This window comes from Macaca nemestrina, chromosome 1 (assembly GCF_043159975.1).
Source record: "Macaca nemestrina isolate mMacNem1 chromosome 1, mMacNem.hap1, whole genome shotgun sequence".
Lineage (NCBI taxonomy): Eukaryota > Metazoa > Chordata > Mammalia > Primates > Cercopithecidae > Macaca > Macaca nemestrina.
The window spans coordinates 34,356,559-34,383,267 of record NC_092125.1 but is presented as its reverse complement, the minus strand read 5'-3'; the positions used below and the strand labels follow the sequence as shown (position 1 = coordinate 34,383,267).

At 39.1% G+C, this 26,709-nt stretch overlaps 1 protein-coding gene across 2 annotated transcripts in view; it reads right to left on the bottom strand.

Moving 5' to 3' along the window:
- The window catches only part of LOC105484475 (pappalysin 2), a 305,327-nt gene that overhangs the window by 245,701 nt on the left and 32,917 nt on the right, over positions 1-26,709 (bottom strand). For both annotated transcript variants that reach the window (XM_011746126.2, XM_011746125.3), the window contains exon 3: positions 17,725-18,796. In XM_011746126.2, coding sequence (XP_011744428.2) covers positions 17,725-18,796 — 1,072 coding nt within the window. The remainder of the gene's footprint in view (positions 1-17,724; positions 18,797-26,709) is intronic.

Genomic DNA, 26,709 nt, shown 5'->3' with positions numbered 1-26,709 from the left:
AGTATGATTACCTATGGCAGTTGTTCTCTTGAGAAGCTGTTTGTTTTCATCTTGTAAATAGAATAAACAATGTAACTTACCTACTTCCTTGTTTGTATTGATTCTGGGAAGCTCAGAACTAAAATGGTGGCCTCTCTCTAGCACTCTAACTCTAATGCATGGGCAATCACTTTGTCATTTTGTATACTGAATTTGCCACTGCCTTAGTCTTTTTTTTTTTTTTTTTTTTTTTTTTTTTTTTTTTGAGGCTGGGTCTCACTCTGTCACCCAGGCTGGAGTGCAGAGGTGAAATCTCAGCTCACTGCAACCTCTGCCTCCCAGGTTCAGACGATTCTCATGCCTCAGCCACCCAAGTAGCTAGGATTACAGGCGTGCACCACCACGCCCAGCTAATTTTTAGATTTTTTAGTAGAGACAGGGTTCTACCATATTGGACAGGCTGGTCTCAAACTCCTGGCCTCATGTGATCTGCCCACATTAGCCTCCCAAAATGCTTGGATTAAAGCCATGAGCCACCGCACTTGGCCAGTCTTTTCTTATGTGTCCTCATTTTCCCTTTTTAAATTCATATTTCTTATATTAAATTCTTGTATTATATGAACATATAAAATCCAACTTAAGTCCTACCTGCAAAAAGGTATGGCATAACTAGCACCTAAACAGATGAATAGATACTTCTTTCAGAAATCTTTAATTTAGAAATATGTATCAAAATATATAAGAATTTCTCTAGGCATGGAAATAAAATTCAGATGAGTTAATGAATGAATGGATGAATGAATAGGATAAATGAAAGAAAGTAAAACTAAGAAAGGCATTGGAATAAGCCTTAGAAAAAGATTCCTTAGATTTGAGTTTTATTGTAATATTGGCCACAATAAAGTCTTGAAATATTATAAGCCACTCAAATTAATCTCATAAAGATTCTCTAATAGCTCCCCCAGAATGCTACAGATAGGAGCGGTTACTACTGCATAGGATATCTTCACTACATATCCTTATCAAAACTACCTGTGGCAGACTAGGCTACTAATGAAAGAAAAAAAATGTGATTTTTATCAATTTGCTGACCAAGGATCAATGATCATGCAGAAAGGTACAGAAATGACAGAATTAGGGATGATGACTTTTTCCATTATATTAAAATCTATGGAAAAGGGCTAGAACAAACTATTGAACAGAATACTTACATATAATTACAAGCATTTAATAAAAGTATTAGGTGCCACATTAAGTTAGTCTGATTAATTGCCATTTTAATATTGGACTGTGAATACCTCATAATGCTACCCTATTTTCACTGTTAATGGTTAGGTTATTAAACAAATGACAGTTATTATCACGGTTATTATCCTAAACCTTCTTATAGATGCCAGATGCCAATTCTCTGTGACATTACGTCCCCGTATAATATACTCTCTCTACTGGTCTCACTACCCATCTTTCAAGAACAACCTGAAATCCCATTCCCTCCCAGATTGAGTCCTTCTAGTCAGAAAGCACTCAATATAGAAATGATTCTTAGAATGATTATTTTGATGATGGTGTGCAGGGTTAATTTGGGGTTAACATGGAGGGAGCCCGGAAGTAGAAAGACAAGTTGGTTAGTTATCATAAAAATTCAGACTTAGAGGGCTAAAGATAACTAAAGATAGCACTTGGTTTTATTATACTCAATATTGCAATTATATGCATACATGTCTGTCTCTCCCACCTGAACTCTGAGGACAAGAATCATACCCCTAGTGTCTGCTACTGTGTCTAAATCATAGTAGATATTCAATAAATGTTTATTATAAACTGAATGAGTAAATGAATAAATAAATAGAATGAGATGCAAAAAAAGCCATTGTGACTCTTTTTAAAATTATTTTCTATTGGCTCCTCAGCAAAGCAGAGGAAAGTGAAAACCTATATTAAAAAGAGAACAGGGCCATTTTACTATCTTAATCATCACCACTCTTCCCCAGACCTTGGATGTGCTCCAGGTTGTTGATGTTCCTCATAAAACCTGCTGCCCAGAACTGTGCAGATTCCAGACAAAATCTGACCAGGACTGTGTCTAAGGGGAGCATCTCCTTCAGCAATCTGTACTCTTTCTCCTTTTTAACAGAGCCCAAGATTGTTGGATATTTTTAACGGCCACGTCACACTTTGACCTCACATGACGCTTACAGCCACCCAACACCCATGATTATTTTCCTATTTAATGCTGCAAACATAGGTCTCCACCAGCTTGGTTTACACATTTTTTATATCCTAAACTCTAATTTCATTCCTATAAACCCTACCCCCCAACACACACACACACAACTTTGAAGCATTAATTCAGCAGGCAATTCTGAGTACCTACTGGTACTGAGCACAACTAGGAGACATAGGCATTCCTAGAAATGGCTATGGAATAGGAGACATAGCCATTCCTGAAGAATACATCTGCCTGAAAACAGAGTACAGTAGAGAGGACGTGCTCATTGTACTCAGCTTTATGTTTTCACACTCAAATAGGAAAAAGGCCTCTGAGGGGAGATAGGGCACAGATTCCCTATGGGGCAGGATGATTCATGTCTCATGCTTTCTGCCTCATGATGAATCCTTATTACTATATAAGGTATGATCCTGCCCTTGTAAAATTCCATACTGAGATAAATACCTTTTTCACATCTCCTCTTCAATCACCTTAACGTCTTCTTGAGAATATCCATCATCTCATCAAATCCACCACTGAATCCAATGCAGTGTCTCACCAAACACTTTCACTTATGAAGTATCTTTAAGTCACAAGGCACTTCCAACAAGCATTATCTCATGTGAATTTCACAATATCCCTCTGAGGTAGACAGGGCAGTTAGCCACTTCTTTACACATCCTCCACAGATCCCACTCTACCACAGATGGCCCTCTGTAGCCCAAGTCCTGGAAGCTTCACAGCTCATTGAGAATGGCCTAATGAGCTCTATGTCTCCTGTCTTCTCCAACCACTCTCTGCCTAGCTCATTCAGTTCAGGCACGCTAGCTCCTTCCTGTTCCCTCTGCCTAGAATAAGTCTAGATTCCATGTGGCTCACTACCTTGCTTCCTTCAGATATATGCTCAAATATAATCTTTTCAGTAAGATTCTCTACAGACACACTTTACCCTGCTTCCACGGCAAGTACTCTCTGTTTCCATTATTTCTGCTGAATTTCTTTCTCTAGCACTTACCACTGTCTGGCCTATGATGTACACACTTGTTTATTCATTGCTGTTCTTACAGTTCATAGATTGTAAGCTCCGTAAGAGAAGAAAAATTTATTTTCATTACAGTATACCACACTGCACTACAAAACCTAAAACAGTGTCTGGCCTAGAACAGGTACTCAGTGAACATTTGTTGAATATGAATGAATGAATATGAATAAGCAAATAATTAAATTATGTGACTACACTGGAGCAAAAACTATAATCTAATTCTTCTTGTTTCTAGTTTCCTAGTTCTTTTCACAGTGCAAAAATAATTTTCCTAACCATTTCCGACCTGCTACCCTTTTCTATCTAGATTACTATAAGAACTTACTAACACATCTTCCTGCCTCTAGGCTCGCTGGTCCGTAACACTGATTCTGGATACCGCCTCCAGATTAGTTTTCTGAATAATTAGTCAAATATTCAATATTCAATGGCTTAAGACTTCTGTTTCTAGTATAAAGGGTTTAGAATTCCTGATCATCCCTCCACTGAAAACAACTAAAACCAGTGAATATACAAAAATAAATTTTAAATGCATTGTAAAGTTGGAAAGAAATTAAAGGATATCTTCAGACTCCACATACAAAGTAAAAACAGGAATCTAGAAAATAAATATTTTCTGAAGCCACTAACTTGTATGAGGGCTCTCCCTATTCCTAATGCCCAAGAACTTCTTTGACAGCCTTTTGAGAATCTTGTATAAAAAAGGGCTTATCAAGATAGGGTGTTCGATAAGACAGCCTCACATAAAGCCAGAATTCCTGAGGACTGCACTGTCAATAAAACAGAGTACCAAAAATATTAAAAATTAAAAAGCCCGCTTTATCAAGAGGTACAGCAAGAAAACCTGTATTCCTTGGCCTTGACTCAAAATATAGGGGGAAAATCTTCCCTGACAATTACAGCTATGAGCCAAATATCACAGATTTGCACCTCAAATTCATAAGATGGTATGTTCTAAAAAATTATGCCGATAATATATTTTAAAGTGGTTTTATGCAGGTAGTGCCCTAGGCAATTGCCAGAAGTAATACAGCATATATTTAACTCAGGTTGGAAAGAAATTGAACAGATAAAGTTTTAAGGAACATGGACTTACAATCAAAAATCACATATGAAGAAACAAAACACTGTGAGGAAGAGCAAGCAGTAATAACAAATAACAGAATCAGACTAGCTGATGTAAAATATTTTTAAATGCTTAATGTTTTCAATTAAAATTTTTCTTTTGAAATAAACTGTAGATTCGCATTGTAACAAATATTACAGAGTAGCCTTGTATACATTTTACCTGGTTTCCTTCAATGATGATATCTTGAAAAACTATAATACAATACCACAACCAGGATACTGACATTGATCCAATCCATCAATCTTGTTCAGATATCTCCAGTGTCACTCATACTTGTTTGTGGGTGTTTTTATTACTTATGCAAGTTCATGTATGCACCACTTTAACATGCTTTTAAAAATAAAAAAAGCATATCCGAAGGATGAATTAATAACAAAAATAAATAAAAAATGGCTAGGCAGATGCGACAAAGAACTAAATATAACTTATGGAGATTAAAAGTACACTAATAAAAATTAACAGTTTATTGGTGGGTTGTAAAAGCCGGTTAGCCAAACCTAAAGAAAGAGTCGGCTGGGCAAATACAAAAACAGCTATTCAAATGCAGCACAGGACAGCAGAGACATGGAAAAACTGAAGAGATATTAGAGCACACGGAGGACAGAGGGAGAGGTAGTAATATATATTTAATAGAAAGTCCAACCAACTTAAGTGTCCATCAGTGGATGACTGGATAAAGAACATGTATATATACATGATGGAATAATATTCAGCCACAAAAAGGAATGACATCTTCCATTTGCAGCAACATGAATGAAACCGAAGGTCACATATTAAGTGAACTAACTCAGGCACAGAAAGTCAAACGCTGCATGCTCTCACTTATATGTGGGAGCTAAAAAGTTGACCTCACAAAGCTAGAGGGTAGAATGATAGATGCTAGAGGCTAGGAAGTGTGGATGGGTGGAAACAGATATGAAGAGAGGTAGGTTAGGTACAAACATACAATTAGATAAAAGCTATAAGTTCCACTGTTCAACAGCAGAGTAGAGTGACTACAGTTAACAGCAATGCATTGTATATTTTAAGGCAACTGGGAGAGAGGAGCTTGAATTGTTCTCAACACATAGAAATGATAAACTCAGAGTGATGATACCTCAAAAACCCTGACTTAATCATTATACATTCTATACATGTAACAAAATATTACATGCACTCAGTCAATACATAAAATGTTACGTATCAATAAAAATAAATATAAAAATAATAAAAAGAAAAAGAAAACACATATATCTGTTAAAACAGACACGTATATATCCATGTATCATTCATGGTTCCTAACTGCTTATGGTTCAAATCCCTCAGCCCAAAATCTAGGGACTGTTGTCCAGTATAACTTTTCCAGTTTTCTTCCTCACTTTTCTCTAAGAAATTTTCCTCCTTTCAAGCTGTTCTTTTTAGAGTGGCCTTAACATGTTTGCACATCTGTACTTTGGTTCATGTAATTGACCTTTCTTCTGCTCTCTACTGTACATATTTTAAGAAACTCAGCCAGGCACGGTGGCTCATGCCTGTAATCCCAGCACTTTGGGAGGCTAACGTGGGCAGATCACAAAGTCAGAAGTTCAAGACAAGCCTGGCCAATATGGTGAAACCACATCTCTACTAAGAATACAAAAATTAGCCAGGCGTGGTGCCACACACCTGTAGTCCCAGCTACTCGGGAGGCTGAGGCAGAAGAACCACTTGAACCTGGTAGGCGGAGGTTGCTGTGAGCTGATACCACACCACTGCACTCCAGCCTGGGTGACAGAGCAAGACTCCATCAGGAAGGAAGGAAGGAAGGAAGGAAGGAAGGAAGGAAGGAAGGAAGGAAGGAAGGAAGGAAGGAAGGAAGGAAGGAAGGAAGGAAGGAAGGAAGGAAGGAAGGGAGGAAGGGAGGGACTTCTATAAAGTATTTCATAACCCCTAAGCCCATAGTAGTTATCCTTTCCTTCCCCTCATTCTCCAAGAATGCATTCTCTGAAATAATCATTACATAGTTAAAATCAACAAATATTTAGTTTTTAATCCACTATAGGCTAAACATTTTGCTGGTGTGTAAGACCTATACTTAACAAACAATATAGAATGGCAGTTGGAAAAATAAGCTCTGAAGTTGGAGTTTAACTTCTGTCTGCTACTGCATAATAATAGTTATTTGACTATCTAAATCTAAGCATAAAATACATATAATCAAAATATTTACTTTTTGGAGCTATGGTGAGCATTAGATAAAATAATCCATGCAAAATGCTTTGTTTCATTGGTATTTTATATACATATATGTGTGTGTGTATATATATATTTATATATATATAATATTATATATAATTTTACTATGAACCAGGTACTTTACTTGGATATCCTAGCATATTTGGGTTTGAAATCTAAACCATGCAATTCCAAGACTAAAATTAGCATTAAAATTCAGTAGGAGTTATATCACCAAGAATACCAGGGTCTAAGGTCTAAAGAAAAGCACATTACCAGAAATTAAACATGCCAGAAGTTTCATCCTTAAGAAGTAAAGATGAAAAACCAGCTCATTCGGCCGGGTGCAGTGGCTCACGCCTGTAATCCCAGGACTTTGGGAGGCCGAGGTGGGCAGATCATGAGATCAGGAGATCGAGACCATCCTGGCTAACATGGTGAAATCCCGTCTCTACTAAAAATACAAAAAATTAGCCGGGCATGGTGGTGGACGCCTGTAGTCCCAGCTACTCGGGAGGCTGAGGCAGGAGAATGGCGTGAACCCAGGAGGCGGAGCTTGCAGTGAGCCGAGATTGTGACACTGCACTCCAGCCTGGGCGACCGAGCCAGACCCCATCTCAAAAAAAAAAAAAGAGAGCTCATTCTACTCCGAGCAGAGTCGACATCAGCTGAGAGAGGGTTGCGGACCTGTAGCCCTGAGGAGCCCTCCAGCTATCCTGCTCTTTTGGCCACAGTTTCTTAAACCCAAGGCTGGCCAGAAACCTATGACTTCTGAACTAACATGTAAAGATGAGTTAGGCCAGTTGACATTGACTATCTTTAGAATTTGAACCAAGGTACTGTGAGAAACTGTGGCAACTAGCAATAGGATAAAAATCTGAAGGGAAAAATTCTATGAGATAAATTACGAGCCAGAGCAAGCTGAAGCAACGGTTTAAACTAAAGCTATAAGGAAGCAAAAACTATGAGTAATCTAGCAGATTGCTAATGAGACATGAATGGTGCAAATTAACTAAGACGTAGCGAAATATGTAGGCTTTGAGAGAGATGGAGCTCCTGACTGCCACAGTCTCTGCAACTCTCTAGCTCCACTTCCAGCCCATATGTAATTTTACAATAAATCCATTTTCTGCAGTGAACATGAGTAGGTCTGTTCCTTACAATTGCAAAATCCTAACTAAAATGCTTGACAAGGATCTTGCCTAATCTGTAACATCATGCCCAAGAGATCTTGTATTCCTTTTTTGGAATCTGGTCTTTCTCTCATTCACTGACTCCCTAGGTAAAAAGGATTCATGTTATAAATACTTTCTGGCTATTGTAGCTGTGTTTATGCTCATCAAAATTTACTCCATGTTTCAGATTTTTGGAGCCTCCTGGGGGCCCAGTTACTCAAATAACAAGTTAATGAAGAAAATGGCTTAAAGCCATTCCCTCCTTAGCTAACATGTTCACACTTCCATAAGTATTGTCAGTTATTTTACTTACTAGATCTAAATGGGGCCGTGCTACCACAGTGATGAGACCAGTAGAGAAGTTGACTAGAGTGTAGTTTCTGAATACCCTTCTTTTCCCATACATAGTATTATACTCTGCCTACAAATTTTTACCCTCCTAAAACCCTTGAGCTACATTGTCATTTCCCCATGTCATTGGTTTTCCATCTACATATAGATATATATTTATATATGTACACTAATTCATTTTAAAAATATCAAATGTGTTCCAAGAACTATGAACAAAGAAACTAAAGTCTTGTGCAAGAGATAGACAGGAATGGGAAGTTACAGTATGGTATAATAAATATGTATTTAAGGAGGGGTTGGCCATTTTTTTCATAAAGGGCCAGATAGTAAATATTTTAGGCTTTGTGGGCCACGTGGTCTTTCTTTTAACTGCACAACTCTGCCACATGAAAGCAGCCATAGACAATATGTAAACAAGTGAGTGTAACTGTATTCCAAAATAATTTTTTTTACAAAAACACATGATAGGCCAGATTTGTTCCATGGTCCATAGTTTGCCAACCACTGTACTAGAGTAAGAACATTCCTTTCTTTAACAATTATTTATTGAATACTTAGTTCCTTTTGCTGTTGTAGGTGTTAGAGTATAATAGTCAGCCAAACGTATAAAAACCCCTTCCCTGGTAGAATTTACATTCTAGTGGAGAAAATGAATATTAAGCAAAATAAACAAAATAGCATGTTTGTGATAAATTCTAAAAAGAAAAATAAAGCAGGGGAAGAATTCATAAAGAGCCAAGACAGTGTGTACAATTTTACGTGAGGTCTCCAGGGAAGGCCTCACCTAGAAAGCAGCTTTGAAAAAAGACCAGAAGAAAGTGGGAAAGTTAGCCATGTAGAAATCTGGAGGAAGAATATTCCAGAAAAGTGAAAAGCCACTGAAAAGGTCACATAGTAGGAGTATGTCTGGCAAGTCAGAAGGCCAGTGTGGTTGGAGTGCAATAAGGAGCATGGTAAGAGGTGAAGCCACAGAAATGACTGATGCTATATGACCGTATAGATCAGTCATGCTGTTAGCTTTGACTCTGAATAAGCTGGTAAACTGCTGGAGAATTAGGGGGAGAGGAATGACTTGATCTGAGTTATACCGTGATAGGATTACTCTGACTGTTGTGCTAAAAATAGACTCAAGGCAATAGTGCAAGGGCAATAGTGGGATACCAGTTAAAAGACTATTGCAATAATCCAGGTGAGTGAAGATGGGGACCTGGATTACGGTGGTGGCTACAGGGGGATGAGAAGTGATTCAAATGAGGTAGCTAATTTGTATTTGAGGACAACAGAATGCTCCAAGAAGAAGGAAGGGACATCCTAGTTGAGACTTGAAGGATAAGTAGTAGTTGTTTAAGTGTTTGGCTCTGGAAATCAGATCCACAACCATTGGACAGCGTTCTGGGTAGGAAGTGAGAGAAACCTTGGAGTTGAAATTAATAATAGATCAGGAGCTTCCTCCAGAGGCTGGTGCTCTGATGGAACCTCAGAAAAATCCCTGACGGCCACGCTAACTACATGTGCCACCCGCTACCCACTCGACAACTCTGACATCAAGGGAATGAGGGCCTGGTTAGGGGAAGACCGACCAACAAGATTTCGTTTATAACCAGTCACTGAAGTCATTACAAACAAGAGTCCAAGAAAAGGAAAAAAGAAAGAAAATGTTTAAGTGTGCAGCTGTCTTTCAAACTCTTAGGCTTAAATCCTAGGAAGGAACCTCTAAGTGAAATCATCTGAGACAGACTGGCATCTGGCCAAGGCACCAGGGCTAGCACCCCAACTCCTAGGAAAAAGCTGAAGTATTTTGAACAACTGAGTATAGTTGGAGACTGGGGTCTCTTCTGAAAAATTTCTAAGAGGAAATATTTTTAACCCAGACAGACTACACGGCTCACTCACCAGTCTGTCTATTTGGGTAGGAAATAAACTATGAAAAGGAGAAAAACATCCACTCTGCCCCACCCCCCACTAACCTGAGAAGGAAAGTCCACTAAGTCAGGTGAACAGAAAAACTGTGGATTTCATTTGCTCCATAATAGAGTGCCTATTGGAACTGTGGAGAAACTGGCTTGTAGGAAAATAAATAAGAGACATTTCTGTTTGTAGGTAAACTTACTGTGCTTATCTATGGAACCTCCTCTTACTTCTTTCCTTCTATTCCCGTTGCCAGTTGACGTGACCATGAGAAGGTGACACTCGCTCTAGAGTTCACACTGCCTGTGAATTTTGAAGTGAGGGAACTGACAGTTTTTTGCTGTTTAGTTTTAAAATTTCTCCTCCATTTCTTTTCTTCCTGCCCTTTTCTACCCCTTATGCTTATTTTCCCTGCGTGTGTTTTTTTTGGCTTCAGGGACCTTTGAATCTCAACTTCAAAAGAAACCTATAATGAAGCCTGGCTGATGTTTAACAGACCAGCCACTGCAAGAGCCCAGCCTGACCATGCCTTTGGCTCAACAGCCTCCGAGTGTGAGCACAGCTAATCCAAGGCATCCAGGTCTGTGCAGCACCAACTTCTCCACCTGTTCCCTTTGATGCCATGTGCCTCTGCCTTCCTGTCCCAAGAAACACCCTTTCTAGTGTATACCTGCAGACACCACTCTCTGCCATATCCCCCAGAACAATTCCCAGCCACCCTCTTGAGGACCTTTATAGAGGGAAGTATGCCATGGGCAAGTATTGCTATGTATAAGAGTCCTCTGCCCTTGAACTCCCCAGTGAAACCTCAGGAAATGAGGCAAAGAAGAGACAATGAGTTGCCAACATATAGAGATGTTAGCCCATCACAGGCTTCAGAAACAAATATACAGAAAACAAATATACAGTATCCCCATTGTCTGCTTCAGAGCATGGTCAGACACTAAATGATTGATCCTTGTTCAACTATTTGTTTTTATTTGGAGACTTTTCTTCACATTATAGCAATATTATGAGATCTGAGATATAGAAACCAAGAAAGAGAGACAAGCAGAGTTCCAGACTTAGTGAAATACTTGCTCAACTCTATTGTGAAAAGGAGAGAAAGCATGGGATGGAAAGTAGGTGCAGCAGCAAAGAACTGTAACTCTGAGACATAATTTTAGGGAGAAATGTGACAGAAACAATTAATAACCAAAAAAAAGTTGAAGCCTGCAAAGGTCAGGGAAGACAGGTTCCCCTGAGGGTACAGAAATTCCTTTGGGCTCGGCTCCCTAGTATGCACCACAGGGAACAGTCAATGACATTTGTGATTTTACTGAAGTGGACACTCAACACCCTTCCTTCCCTTAATTCTTGCAGATCATCTCTCAGGGAAGCTACTATGTAGAAACAGACATCTGGCTTATGTAGCCCTGCCTAGTTCCAAGTTCCTTTATCTTGGTAGGTCTGTTCAACTGGCTGGGTAATGTATCTATAATTCATATCTCCTCCTGACCAGTCCAGAGCCTGATAAGTACTCTCCCTTTGATAGGCTCATCTGGGTTACAGATGTTTGATGCTGAATTCTTCAGGCTTTCTCTCCTCTCAGAGCATTTGGGAGAGGAACTACTTTGGGCTAGATTTGTGGTTTCTTGCTGGGGGTGGTGGGAATGCATCTTGGTTTGGTTTGTGATGCCAGAGCAGAATACATGAGAATGGGTAATTTATGAAAAAGAGAGATTAATTTCCTACAGTTCTGGAGGCTGTAAAGTCCAAGGTTGAGGGGCCTGCATCTAGTGAAGGTCCTTTTGCTTCATCATCCCATGGCAGAAGACAGAAGTGCAAGAAAGCAGGCACGAGAGAGGGGTAGCAAACTCATCCTTTTATCAGAAACTCACTCCTGTGATAACAGCATGAATCCATTAATGAGGGCAGAGCTCTCATGGCATAACCATCTCTTAACATTTTCACCTCTCAACACTGTTGCTTTAGGGATTAAATTTCTTTTTTTTTAATTTATTATACTTTAAGTTCCAGGGTACATGTGCACAACGTGCAGATTTGTTACATATGTATACATGTGCCATGTTGGTGTGCTGCACCCATTAACTGGTCATTTACATTAGGTATATCTCCTAATACTATCCCACCCCCCTCCCACCCCATGACAGGCCCTGGTGTGTGATGTTCCCCACCCTGTGTCCAAATGTTCTCATTGTTCAATTCCCACCTACGAATGAGAACATGCGGTGTTTGGTTTTCTGTCCTTGGGATAGTTTGCTCAGAATGATGGTTTCCAGCTTCATCTGTGTCCCTACAAAGGACAAGAACTCATCTTTTTTATGGCTGCATAGTATTCCATGGTATATATGTGCCACATTTTCTTAACTTTGGGAGACACATTGGAACCACAGCAGGAAGACTGAACAGGATTTGGGAAGTAAGGAGAGTTGTTCATACATCAATCCTTGCACTCAAATGTTAGTGATCTATTTGTAGGTCTGTCCCCCACTTTCTACTACTCTCCCCCGACCCTAAACTGTGAGCTTCTGGTGCTTCCACTGTGAGTGGAAAGACTCTGTGCCTGGTGCACTCCGCTCAATAGATGCCTGGCAAAGCATTTGTCAAAGTTGAGTCCCTTCAGAGTAACAGTATAATGGAATTGTGAGCTTGAGCTCTGTGATTTAACTGTAGTAATAGGCAGGCTCTACAAAGGCAATCTAGTTCAGAGACTAACTCCACCAAGTCACAGGACCTTATGGAAACCCAAAGATCTATATCTCTATGAATCAAAAGTCCTTTCAAACAATCTAAGCCATGGCAAAGAAAAGCCATTCCCCATGTTCTGCTCTTAATGCCTCAGCCTGGATTTAAACCCAGAGAATTTAGATAAAATTACTGAACTTCTCCTCTAAATTGTTAGCCCTTACCATTTCCGTAGTCTTTACATGTGTCCCTCTGCCATGCCTGGCATATCATAGAAGCTTGATAAATAATTACTTTTCAAAATATTGCTCTTGCCAAGAGTCATAAAAAATTAATATTTTTATAATAAAAATTCAGCACAAAAAATAGGATAGGGAAGGCAGAAAAGACCTACACATGAAATAAGTATAAGAGAGCTGAGAAGAAAGAAAACCTCTCTCCTCCACTATGTTTCTGCCTTCAAATTTCTTTTTTCAAAAGAGAAAATTCATAGATAATTATTCTTTCTTAGATAATCATAGGTAGAGATTTAAAAGTGTGATTTCTACTGTGAATAAGCATTAGACATTTAAGGAAAGTCACCAGCATAAAGGACAGTCATTAATTTAAAATACAATAAAAAAAGAAAAGTTGACTTCAGAGGTATCAGATATAACACACACAAAAAAATTTCCAAATGAATCACATTTTTATCTTTGAAAATGTCTGTCTTAAAATTTTTTAAAATTATATTAAAAATAATCAAAGAATAAGAAGGTGTTAAAGGTATGATTGTTAAAATATAAAAGTAAATAAAAGCATTGAAAGACTCAAAGAAATCTCAAAAAAAAAAAAAAAGTAGAACAAACTAACAGAGAACGTAGGAGAGAAAAGAGACAAAGAGTGAGTTCAGTAGATTCATCCCCAGGAGCATCAGGGGTAACAAAGAGAATAGAGAAAACTGAATGAAGAAATATCAAAGTAACAATTTAAGAGATTTTTCCAGAGACAAGGGGCATAAGTGTCCAAACTGAACAATGTTCAACAAAAGAACAATAAAAGTCAATCCCTAAAAAATAATCTTACAAATTCCTAGAGTAACAAGGCTAAGATTCTAAAAGAATATATAAATATATATATGTGTGTGTATATATATACTCACACACCTATAAAAGTACACACAATTATCAGAACAGAAGCTAGAAGTAATTAATGAACTTCTTCATAAGTTTGAGATAAACTGTTTTTCAATTCAAAATTTTATACCGTCAAACTATCAGTTTTGTATGAAGGTAGAACAAAAACATTCTGAGAAGTGCATTTTCAGAAAAGATTACCTAAAACATCTTTTCTTACAAATTTACTTGAGGATGCTTTCCAGTAAAATAAGGTAGTAAATTAAGAGATATTCATGTAATTCAGGACACAGTGGCTCTATCCCCCAAAAAAACGCATTGAACAGAAGTCCCAGGATGACAACTGTGCAGCAGACCTAAAGATAACTGGCCAAGATTGGAAGAAGAGAATACAATTAACTAAAAGGGAGAGCTCTAGAGGAGTGTAAAAACATTTTTTGAAGGGTAAAGAAGAAGAGTTTTATTTAGTGTTAGAACAGTTCAGAGGAGGGGAACATTTTTATAAATTTATTCTACAAATTAGCCGGTAAAATAAAGCATTTGAAAGCAATCAAGAATATCAAGAAAGAATAAAAGAAGGAAGGAAGGAAGGAAGGAAGGAAGGAAGGAAGGAAGGAAGGAAGGAAGGAAGGAAGGAAGGAAGGAAGGAAGGAAATAGAGACTCAAGGGGTTGGGCTGGGAATGGGAAGAAGCTGTGCAAGAAAAGAAATATAATAATAGAATAGTACTTTGTTCTGCAACAAATAACATTTCACAGTCATAATACTATAATACATACAATTGATTCAACAAAAATAGTAAAGTAATTATATGGAAGGATGTAAGGACAAGGAAGGAGATAATGTAAGGGAGTTAGTCCCGTCTCTATCTTAAGAAATCAATGGATAATGTTTAAAATTGATGAACCAAGCAATATAAATACAATATTTGGAGGTGTACAGGAAACTACCAGAAAAAAAAAGGTGAAAAAAATAGATATAGTAACCTGTGCAAAGCAAGGACAGAGTGTGGAGAAGGATGGGGAAGAGTTAGGCAGGTGACTGATTTTCTTCCTTCTGTCTTTTGGTATAATTTGATATTTTAAACCATGAGCAATTTTCACTTTGAGTTAGTATTTTTAACTATCAAAAAGTATAAATATTTCCTTTGTATTCCGCAAAGCAGGTTTTATATGTGGGGCTAAAAGAGTCACTTATGAATAAAGGTTCAAAACACTACTGGGTCTATAAATAGAAGGAGTGAGTTCCTCTTCTGCAGGCAGTGAGGTAAGTCATAAACACCCAGATAAGGGCAGTGTGATAGGAATTTAGAGAAAGAAAGGGAAATTCTGAGGAGAACAATACCTGGGTACCTTGAAAGACAGCTCTCTCAGACAGGGCAGGAGGTCATTACTATAAACTGGGAGACCAGACTTTCTCATTTCTCCGGGGGATCCTAAGTGTTGCTAACCACTGCTGTTAGTGAGGTTTAGCTTCTGTTTGAGGTTACCAAAATCTAAAAACCAAACCCAAACATAATTTTCTTTTCTTCTTCTTTTTTTAAATTATACTTTAAGCTCTGGGATACACATGCAGAACATGCAGGTTTGTTACATAGGTATACACATGTCATGGTGGTTTGCTGCGCCCATCAACCCGTCATCTACATTAGGTATTTCTCCTAATGCTATCCATCCCCTAGCCCCACCACTCCCTGACAGGCCCCAGTGTGTGATGTTCCCCTCCCTGTGTCCATGTGTTCTCATTGTTCTAAACAGAATTTTATTATACAAATAGTTCTGATAATTTGATTAGTTCTCTTTGCATCACTATGTAAATAAAGACTTCCGCCGGGCGCGGTGGCTCAAGCCTGTAATCCCAGCACTTTGGGAGGCCGAGATGGGCGGATCACGAGGTCAGGAGATCGAGACCATCCTGGCTGACACGGTGAAACCCCGTCTCTACTAAAAAATACAAAAAAAAAAAACTTAGCCGGGCGCGGTGGCGGGCGCCTGTAGTCCCAGCTACTCGGGAGGCTGAGGCAGGAGAATGGCGTAAACCCGGGAGGCGGAGCTTGCAGGGAGCTGAGATCCGGCCACTGCACTCCAGCCTGAGCGACAGAGCGAGACTCCGTCTCAAAAAAAAAAAAAAAAAAAAAAGACTTCCTATCTGTCAGCCTTAATAATAAGAACTAATGTTATTTTAGAACTATTTGTGTACATTGAAAACTTTAGAGCTACTTTCCTATACTTTCATTTGATTCACAAAATAACCTGAAAATACTGATAATGCAAGGTATTACTGCAATCATCCTTACTTCATAGAGAAGACTTCTGAGTTTCCAAAAGTGACTTGCGTAACTTGTAAACCTAGTTAAGTAGTGAGGACTCCAAAATTTAATCGTGTCCCTTGATTCCAAATCGTATACTCAGTCTTTTACACCACATGCTTAAAGTACAGGCCACTCTATTAGTGGTAACTCATAACAAGAGGACTTCCCACACACAGGGGTACCCGGAACTACTTGTACAAATGGTGTCCAACACAAAAGCAGCCATCAAGACATTGGGTGGGAGCTGAGATCCTGTTCCCCCACCTCCCACCAGCCCTGTACCCTAGGTCAGGTAAGCCTTTTCATAATTTGAACAAAGGCACCAGTTGTGTACTGGGGATACCTTGTCCACAAACACATATTAACAAGTTCACTAGCTACCTACCTACTTTCTTACCCTCCTCTATTATGTCCAACCCCTGCATCAGCCATCAAATGAGAATCTTCTTATGGCTTCTGTCTCAGAACAAGAGACACATCAGATCCATTTATTCATCAACTTAAACAACTAAATGTCAGCTGCTATTCTAGGCCTTGGGGATATAGTAGTTAACAGGATAGATAAGAGCCCTGATCTCATGGAGCTGATATTCCAAATAGGGGAAAAACAGACAAATACATGAATGTGAAAGAAAAAATATCAGAAGTACTAAGTGTTAAACAGGAAATTTAAATTAGTTGATGTAACAGTAATTGATAGCTGCTTTAATCTGAGGGATTAGGAAAGGCCTCCCAGGTGGTAACATCTAAGTAGGCATTTGAATGACAAGAGAGAGCCCACCAAGGGAATATTAAGGAAAAGAGGATTCCAAGAAGATGGAACAGCAAATGCAAAATCCTGAGGGCAGAAAAAAGCTTGATCTGTTCAATGGAATAGAATCAAGTCAGTGAGGCTGTGCTATGTGGGTGGGGATGGAGAGGCAGACAGGGGGCAGATTGCATTAAGAGCCTGTGTGTCAGGTAGGGGATTCAGATTTTATTCTGAGTGCAGTGGAGGAAAAAATCTTAAGACGAGAAATGACAGTATCCAACTTACCTTTTTCAAAAGATCCTTCTGGATGCTGCACAAAGAATGGAATTTAATGGGGCAACAGTGAAAGATCTCAGTCACCTAAAGGAGACTAGTGGCTAGCTGTCACACGAAACTTTACGAAAGTGTTGAACTGCTTAGACTAAAAAGACCTAAGACCTTTTCACAGATCTGTATTACTTTGCCAAGACCCTAAGACTATAGGAAGTATTGTCACGTGTAATAAGTATTGACTGGTTTCTATGTCTGGATACCTTGTTCATTCTCCACGAAGATTTCCTGGCCTCCTCTGGTAGAGCAAGTTGTTCAGCTTTCCTGTGCCCCAAGTATCTGGTGCATATGCCTACACTGTGTACACAGCTTTCTGCACCACAAATAGTGAGTTCTGTGAGGGCTGTCTCTTGTCTCAGTCATCTGTGTTCCTAATTACCTAACAGAACACCTAGCACTTCACAAAAGCTTAATACTGTCTGATGGGGTGGATTAATGTTGTATTCAGGGACTGTGTGAACACATTTGTCTCCAAAACCAAACAGATAAAATGATGTTAGAAATGCACCCTACAAGTAGGACACCCCAAACCCCAGTCCCTTACCTCTTCGGTGAGTCAGGGTCAAAGCAGGTCTTGCGCACATCCGCCACCTGGGGGTCGCAGCAGTCCCCATCGTCAAAGTCGTTCAGCATGTTGTTACACTCCGCGTGACAGAGCCCATCCCTGCGGTTCCAGGAGTAGCAGCGGCCCTGCAGGCGGCAGTCACCCCCATCATAGCCTGTGAGTGGGTGCTCACACTCGGGGTCGCAATGGTCATTGCCAATCTTGCTGGGCTCACAGTTCACAAGCACAACCCGGTGTCGCAGGGTGGAATTGTGGACCTGGTGGACGCTCAGCTGCCAGCTGATGTTGTAGCGGCTGAAGGCCTCATTCAGTGCCTCGTGCTGCAGACGAATCTGCTCCTCGCTCACAATGGGGTTTAGGCCCTCATCATCACAGATGTTCACTACCTGGTAGCGTATCACCTTCTCTCCCCGAAGGGGCCAGTATCCATTGTACCGGGAGATCAATTCCACGTTGTCACAAACCGTTTGCCCACAGAGTGGGGGCCGTAAAGGCGACAGAATCTCGGGCTCTGGCTCAAAGCCCTGGAGAACCTCAAGTCGTGGGTACTTCTCATCTCTAAAGGGAACCCATTCTGTGTTCAGAGGCTCAAAGCTCGCTGTCAGGACCAAGTCAGTCGCTTCCTCCTCCCCGCTTGAATGCTGAGAACTGTGTTGAAAATGGTTTTGTGGCAGGGCGGTCGACCAGAAAACCAGTGTGCCCAGGTGTCCACGGAAATAGCGTCCATCCTCAGAGCTGTCTCCCCCCAGGAGCAAAGAGCGGCAAGATGCCATGAAGGGGCTGTTCAGGGGGCCAGACTGATCTAGACTGCTAGCCACCTGAGTGCCATGCACATACAGGGCCATGCGCCGTCCATCGTAAGTGGCTGCCACGTGGGTCCATGTGCCTGGTTGGTAGCGACTGTGGCTAATCAAGATGGTGGCTTTTTTCATGCGGTCGGTGCGGAGGGAGAAGAAGAAGCGAGCATCCCGCTTTCCCTTGTCCTTCCCTGAGCGGATCCCCAGGGCCCAGCCTTTGTCACTGACAGTGTGGGAGCAGTTATCAAACACACCTGGGAAAGAAGGAAGAATCGAGGGAAGAGATACCAGATACAAAGGGGAATGGAGAAAGGGAGAAGAAAGCCCATGTAAATAACAGGAATGCAGGTTTTTAATGGGAAATAAAGTAAGTGACATAGACTTCTCATCTGAGATGCCTGCTCATATCCCTATATCAGGCCGTTCTGGCATATCCTATCCCCAAAAGGAGTGATTTGAGATTCCAGCCAAGTTAACTCATTCTGGTATGTTTACATAACCAAAATGGAAGCTGGAAAGCAGATGTTCAATGCAAATGGCAAGAATTCTCTAGCACTCCATCACAAATGTGCTTCATGCTGACTGGCTTTGAGTCCATGCCTTTCCTCACTGATCCTAGCGCTTTTCCATTTCCTCAGAAGCCCTGAGAGTAGTCATACTTTTTGCAAATGACAGCCATTTCCTACCCTCTGGAAGGTGATTTTTCTCTACTGAACGTTAAAAAGATGATACTCAGGGAGAAAACAAAGAGTTGATTAATCAGGGACTCTTTTTAGAGAAGATGATAACATCCCAGACATCATTCCTAGCCCACTATTCCCTCTAACACCTCTCATGGGTAAGGATGCCCATCCACAGTGAACAACTGCTCCCCAGAGAAAGCAATATGGCACTGCCCCATGGTCCTAGCCTAAAAATCTAGTCACTGAGTTAGTAGAATGACTGTTCTATACCCAATACCACCCACCACAGTACAGAAGCAGACTGTTTCCAGATTAATAAAGGTCCTATCATACACTACCTGCCTTGCTCAGAGCAGGCACAGGGCATTTAACAGGCACAGGGCTGTTAAATCTAATTGAATAAACAAAGGATAGAACACCCATAAATAGTCAGATCATTAATAAGTTGGCAGCAGGAAGGGGCACAAACTTTCAGATGTGGCATGATTGCAGATGGGACTCAGGCAGTTTGGAGGCCTTAAATGTTCGTAATAACCCATCTTCAGTTTAGCCACCATCTCTTCCTCAGTACCTCTTCTAGTACATAGTCTCTCAGGAATAGCTTTTACTAATAAATCACAAGAAGTCAGTACATCACATAGGAAATGCTTAATAAATATTGCTTGCACCGATGAATAAATGATGGAAAAATATACTAGCCTTTTGATCAGATACCTGGGTAAACATCAAGAGTCTTTCTCCCCAAGCTTGTTAAATAAGACTTTTATTTGTTCCCTGACCTCCTATGCAATCCAGTCCAACAATAATTCTTCTTAGACAGTCTAGATTTATAAGCCATGAGGATTCCTATTCTGATGGTAGGCAAGTGCTTTACAAGTAGTTATATTTCCAAAAGTGATAGAATATCTTCTCTTCTGTCTTTAGCATAAATTAATAACTCATGGTTTACAAAATAGAAGTACTTTTTAGCAAAAATATTTCCTCCCTAACCCAGTAATTCTAGCAACTATACTTTGAATTACTAGTGATGACTAGCTACAGTTCAATGGGGTATTCCGATTTGGGTTTCGGGGTTTCAGTTGTTATTGTTTTCACACTGGGGTCTATCTGTTAAAGAAGTGTAAGGAATACTCCTCTACAAACTCTTGTATTGAGCGGATTTTCAAAAAAAGCAAATAAATCTAGTGAGATTAACACTAAGTTCCCTGATTCATATTTTCTCCTGGTCCACTTATTTTAATAAGTAGTAAGTAGTTTTAATTATCTATCTGACCTATGATCACATGGGCTGCAATACTGAATATCAGGACCATGGAGTTACTAATCTATCAGCTATTTGCTGATCTTTAAGAGAAAGTACTGGGGAGGTTACTTTATATTCGATGCATACACACAGGTATATGTATGAGTTCAGATATAAATTGTTAGACTTGACATATAAGTTACCAGATAATTAACATGATTATCTGCCAGGCATCTACTTGCAATTTTAAACATTTTAATTTGCTGTCCTTAGAACTTCTAGTCTATTATCAAAAAAATAATTGTTCTTATTTGTCTCATAGAAAGGCATAAAGTTATTAATAGTGTATCTGAAATGATATTTCTAACTTCTTGAAATACTAAATAGAAGATGGAAAACTCTGATTATACTAGTCTAGTTCTGATTAATATAAGTTAGCAATTATATCAAAAAATATTTATAGCCAAGAGCACTAAGATCATCTATATTACTTGTGAGATGTAGCCAGTATGTAGAGGTATTATTCTGAATGATTACCAAAGTAATGATTATTTGCTCTCTAATTTAGGATGTCCAAACAGCAAATGAAAAACCTCACTATATTGCTTAGATAACTACATTTTACTTGCTTTGTTACCATTGTTCATACTTCATCTGTAGGGAAATAGAGTATATAGTTGCTGAAGCACTATCCTGCACTCCCTCCAGTTAAAAAGGCATACTTAGCAAATAGAATTCTCTGATTCAGTGCCAACAGCTCTAGTTGTGAATCAGTCACATGTGAAGCTTTCACAAATATAGACTATTTTAAAGCCATATGGAGAGCTTATCCCATATTACAAAAGAAATCAAGTTCCTCACTGCTGCTTAGTAGAATGAAATGTAGAAGACAGAAGTTGAGAGCCTTAGTATTTTTCATTCAGTGAAGGAAAGTTAGCAAGATTGATATCAATGGTAAGTTAAATCAGACATGAAAATGTAAAGATCATCTGAAATTCTTTTAAATCATTTGTTTAAAAATTATACTAGATCAGGAATCTTAGATTTGTCCAAGGTGTCCATGCAACAGTGATACATACTTGTTCATTAATTCAGCAAACTAATGGAATGAGGGGTAGTTAGGATAAACGAGGTAGTTAGGATTCATAGGACCTGTTATGAATAAGTGCACAGAAGCATACTAAGTTAGCTCACCCATGCAAGTGCAAGTTTGGTAGATATTTACAAAGCAATACTATCTGCCAATCTCAGTACTTAGTGCTGGAGATTCTATAGTGATCAAATAATTATATGATATCATGGATAGTTCAATGTAATGCAGAAAATAAACCTGAAATGAATAACAATGGAATAGGCTGACTACTGAAAGTATAAATAGCTATGGGTGCAGCAAAAGGACCTCTTTATTAAAACATGGACATAACATAGCAGAAATTCTCCCTAAAGCCATTAAATGTCAACTTCCCAACACTGACCTGTCTTGTTAATAATTTGATTCCTAGAAGGTATCCACCATAAAAATCTGCCCACGAGATTAGGACTACCTTGATCACCAGTCAGACTGTCTGGGAAGGCTAGAGAGCACCAAAGCCAAAGAATTCCAAGAGATAAGGTCAGACATTGCCAAGCTCAACGTCCTGCCAGTTTACCCAGTAATATTCATTGCAAGAGTCCTCAGAACCTGCCTTTATATAAATTACTCACTTCAGCCAAATCTTCTACACTGGAATTTTGTGTGTATGTATGTGTGTGTGTGTGTGTGCCTGTGTATGTGTGACTCTATTTACTTTTACTTAGCCTGTAATGTTATCTCCCATTTATATAGTCCTTGAGCTTTCCAAATAAATCTTTTGCATACTGTTATTTAAGTGGTAAAACCATCCTCTGAGGCAGGCAGAGTTATTGTCATTGGCCTTCTTTTATAGATGCAGACACTGAGGCTTTGAGAGATCAGGTGTCAGACTGGGTGCAGAGAGTACACTAGAACCAAGATATCATTATTTTGAGCCCAGAACAGTTTTCTACAAACCCTATGCAGGAAAGACCATAGTGCATGTGGTTAAAAGCATGAGTCAGCCAGAAATTATATTCTACAATATACCACTTACATGCTGTATCATCTCAAAAAAAAAAAAGTTATATCACCTTGCTGAGCTCTGGTTTCCTTATTTGAAGGTTTTACCTGAGAAATAAAATCTGTGCATCTTCAGCATCCTTCAACCACAAGCTGAGACCTTAGACCGCATGAGGTTGCTGTGAGAATTAAATAAAATATCATATGCGAAGTATCTTAGCACAGTGTTCAGCTCAAATAAAGTGATTAATAAACATTAGCTGTGATGAGGAGAAGGACTTTCATGATGTGTTATCAAAGGAAATAATAAATTAGATATAAAACCAGTGGTATGCTAGTAAATATTTAACAACTGGTCCTCTGAAGATTAAAAAAAAATCCAAGTCCTGATTTGCAACATTTGCCAGTTTCTGTGATATAAATTACTGCCACAATGGCCAATTTTAAGTTACCAGTATGATGTCACTGAACATGGATTTGGGAAGAGATATGTACAAGTTTCTCTGATGAACCAGTTTGAGTCGATTCCATTACTGTAAAGACTAAAAAGGAAAGCAATTGCAAGCTGCCAAATGTCTCCTTTTCCCTTGGACTACAAAGTTAGATGTGGCTGCTTTGCTGATAATATCATTTTTTTGTAATTTAAAAGGGGGTAAATATTACCTATAATCTGAGTTTTCAGCCACAACATGTCTACTGGAAGACCCAGTGACCAACTGTACCTGTGGACAAAATGTGTCCATCCCAGGCCTGCTCTTCTTCATTCTTTAGCTACAAATTGGGGTCATAGAGCAGCCTGCACAGCTCCCCACATGCTCTCAGGAGGGACCCTCAGTCCTACTTTATTGACCTCATTAAGCAAAAGCAAGATGAACTTTTTTTCAAAGGAAAAATTACAGAATCCCACATTTAGGAGACTTCTTCTCAGTCTAGCAGAGTAAAGACTGACAAAACCAATGAAGTCCAAGCCAACACAATATACGTGGTGAAACTCTTGAGTTTGTGCAACATTGAGATTTTATAATTTTGGATGTACGTGAGATAGAAACAAACATGTTATAACTATTGTTTATTCATCAAAGCCACATTCTTGGAAAGAACAGAGGGACCAGTACATGAATATGATTTATGAAATTACTCAACACTAAACTGAACCATGGTAGCCCATGGATTAGAAAAATCAGATCAAATGATGTAACTCAAAAGATGGTGGTAGTGTGGAAGCCAAACATTTGGACCATATCATCTTACTAAGAATCATTTTCTCAGCTCTTTCTTGTGACTGGCTTCCATCATATATGTTAACTAAATTTAAAACTGTTCAAGCACCTTACCTTGTATTTAACCTGAGTTTTGAGAGAAAGAAAAGTAAATTAAGGGAGGATATCCTGTTAATTGTATACCTGCTCTCAACTCCAAAAATTGTACTTAAAGACCATGGGTATCTCACAGAGCAATATGCTCTTGTGGGTCTTAGCAAACATCACTTGTATCCACTTCTCTACTATCATTAATTACCAGCACTTGGAATTGATAGAGTCAATTATACTCAAGGAGAAAGGTTGTCTCTCAAACTGGAATATATTCCTCCAAAGCAACTACGAAAAATTCTAATAAAGCACTGAACATCATAGATAGAGTTACAAACAGCTGTTTCATGAAAACAAAAGTTTTTAATGTGGCCCCTGTAAAGTAGTAATCCTGCTTCTTTCCATTACTTGAGTGTTTTTTGCTTTTTGTTTTTTCTTTTTTGATGCTCAGGATATCTGCTGCTTATGCCAAAAACACACAAAGAGACTTGAACTGTGTTTTATAATTTGTCTACTATGTGCAACTCTATCCCTGGTGGACATGCTGCCACCCATAACAAAGTCCTGAAAAACAGCTTGGCAGGCCACCTTGGACAGACACATCTTCAGACTGACCAAATGACTGTGTGCCTGTTCTTGAGGTCTGAAAAACAGCCCAGTGGGCTTGCTCCTCAAGGACACATCCCCAGGGCAGCCAAGGAGCTGTATGCCCATACCCCTGGCCAGAGTAAAAGGCCCATAGCCCTAACCTCAGTGAGCCAGACCCCCAGCTGACTGACTTACCATGGGCATTATGTGCACTCACATCCCTCCCTCCACCTAAGAAACGGCCCAGCAAGCACACACCCAGCAAAGCTGTGCCACTGCTGCCACAAACTCTTGCAGCCTAGGCCACTGAGATAGAAAAATCACTAGCATGAATTACAGCTGAAGAAACTGACTAGAGACTACTGTGTCCATGTGGAATTAAAGCCAATACACCCTACCCAACTGACACCCTAAGACCTATCTATAGAAATAAGTCTTTTTCTAAGATTGCCCTCTCTTACCACTCCTATCTGACATAGTATTGGAAGTTCTGGCCGGGGCAATCAGGCAAAAGATAGAAATAAAGGGTATTCAAAGAGGAAGAGAGGAAGTCAAGTTGTCTTTGTTTGCAGATGACATGATTTTACATTCAGAAAACTCCATCATCTCAGTCCAAAACCTTCTTGAACTGATAAGCAACTTCAGCAAAGTCTCAGGATACAAAATCAATGTGAAAAATCACAAGCATTCCTTTACACCAACAACAGACAAGTGGATAACGAAATCATGAATGAACTCCCATTCACAATCACTACAAAGAGAACAAAATACCTAGGAATACAGCCAACAAGTGATATGAAGGATCACTTCAAGAAGAACTACAAACCACTGCTCAAGGAAATAAGATAGGACAAAAACAAATGGAAAAACATTCCATCCTCATGGATAGGAAGAATCAATATCATGAAAATGGCCATAAGGCCCAAAGTAAGGTATAGATTCAACGCTACTCCCATCAAATTACCATGGACGTTCTTCACAGAATTAGAAAAAAACTATTTTAAATTTCTTTATTTTTTTAATTTTATTATTATACTTTAATTTCTAGGATATATGTGCACAACATGCAGGTTTATTACATAGGTATACATGTGCCATGTTGGTTTGCTGCACCCTTCAACTATATTTAAATTTCATATAGAATCAAAGAAGACCCCAAATAGCCATGACAATCCTAAGCAAAAAGAACAAAGTTGGAGGCATCACGCTACCTGACTTCAAACCATACTACAAGTCTACAGTAACCAACACAGCATGGTCCTGTTAGCAAAACAGACATAAAGACCAAGGGAATAGAACACAGACCTCAGAAACCACACCACACACCTACAACCATCTGATCTTCGACAAACCTGTCAAAAATAAGCAATTGGGAAAGGATCTTCTATTCAGTAAATGGTGCTGGGAAAACTGGCAAGCCATTGTCAGAAAACTGAAACTGAACCCCTTTCTTATACCTTACACAAAAATTAACTCAAGATGGATTAAAGACTTAAATGTAAAACCCAAAACCATAAAAACTCTAGAAGAAAACCTAGGCAATACCATTCAGGACATAGGCATGGGCAAAGACTTCATGACAAAAATGCCAAAAACAATTACAACAAAAGCTAAAATTGACAAATGGGATCTAACTAAACTAAAGAGCTTCTGCACAGCAAGAGAAACTATCATCAGAGTGAACAGACAACCTACAAAATGGTTGAAAATTTTTGCAATCTATACATCTGACAAAGGTCTAATATCCAGAATTTGTGAGGAGCTTAAACATATTTACAAGAAAAAAAAACAAACAACCCATCAAAAAATGGGCAAAGGGTATGAACAGACACTTCTCAAAAGAAGACATTTATGTGGCCAACAAACATATGAAAAAAAGCTCAACATCACTGATCATTAGAGAAATGCAAATCAAAACCACAATGAGACACCATCTCATGCCAGTTGGAATGGTGATTATTAAAAAATCAGGAAACAATAGATGCTGGTGAGGATGTGGAGAAACAGGAAAGCTTTTACACTGTTGGTAGGAATGTAAATTAATTCAACCTCTGTGGAAGACAGTATGGTGATTTCTCAAGGATCTAGAACCAGAAATACCATTTGACCTAGCAATCACATTACTGGATATAGACCCAAAGAAATATAAATCATTCTACTATAAAGGCACATGCACACTTGTATTTATTGCAGCACTATTTACAATAGCAAAGACATGGAACTGACCCAAATGCCCATCAGTGATAGACTGGATAAAGAAAATGTGGTA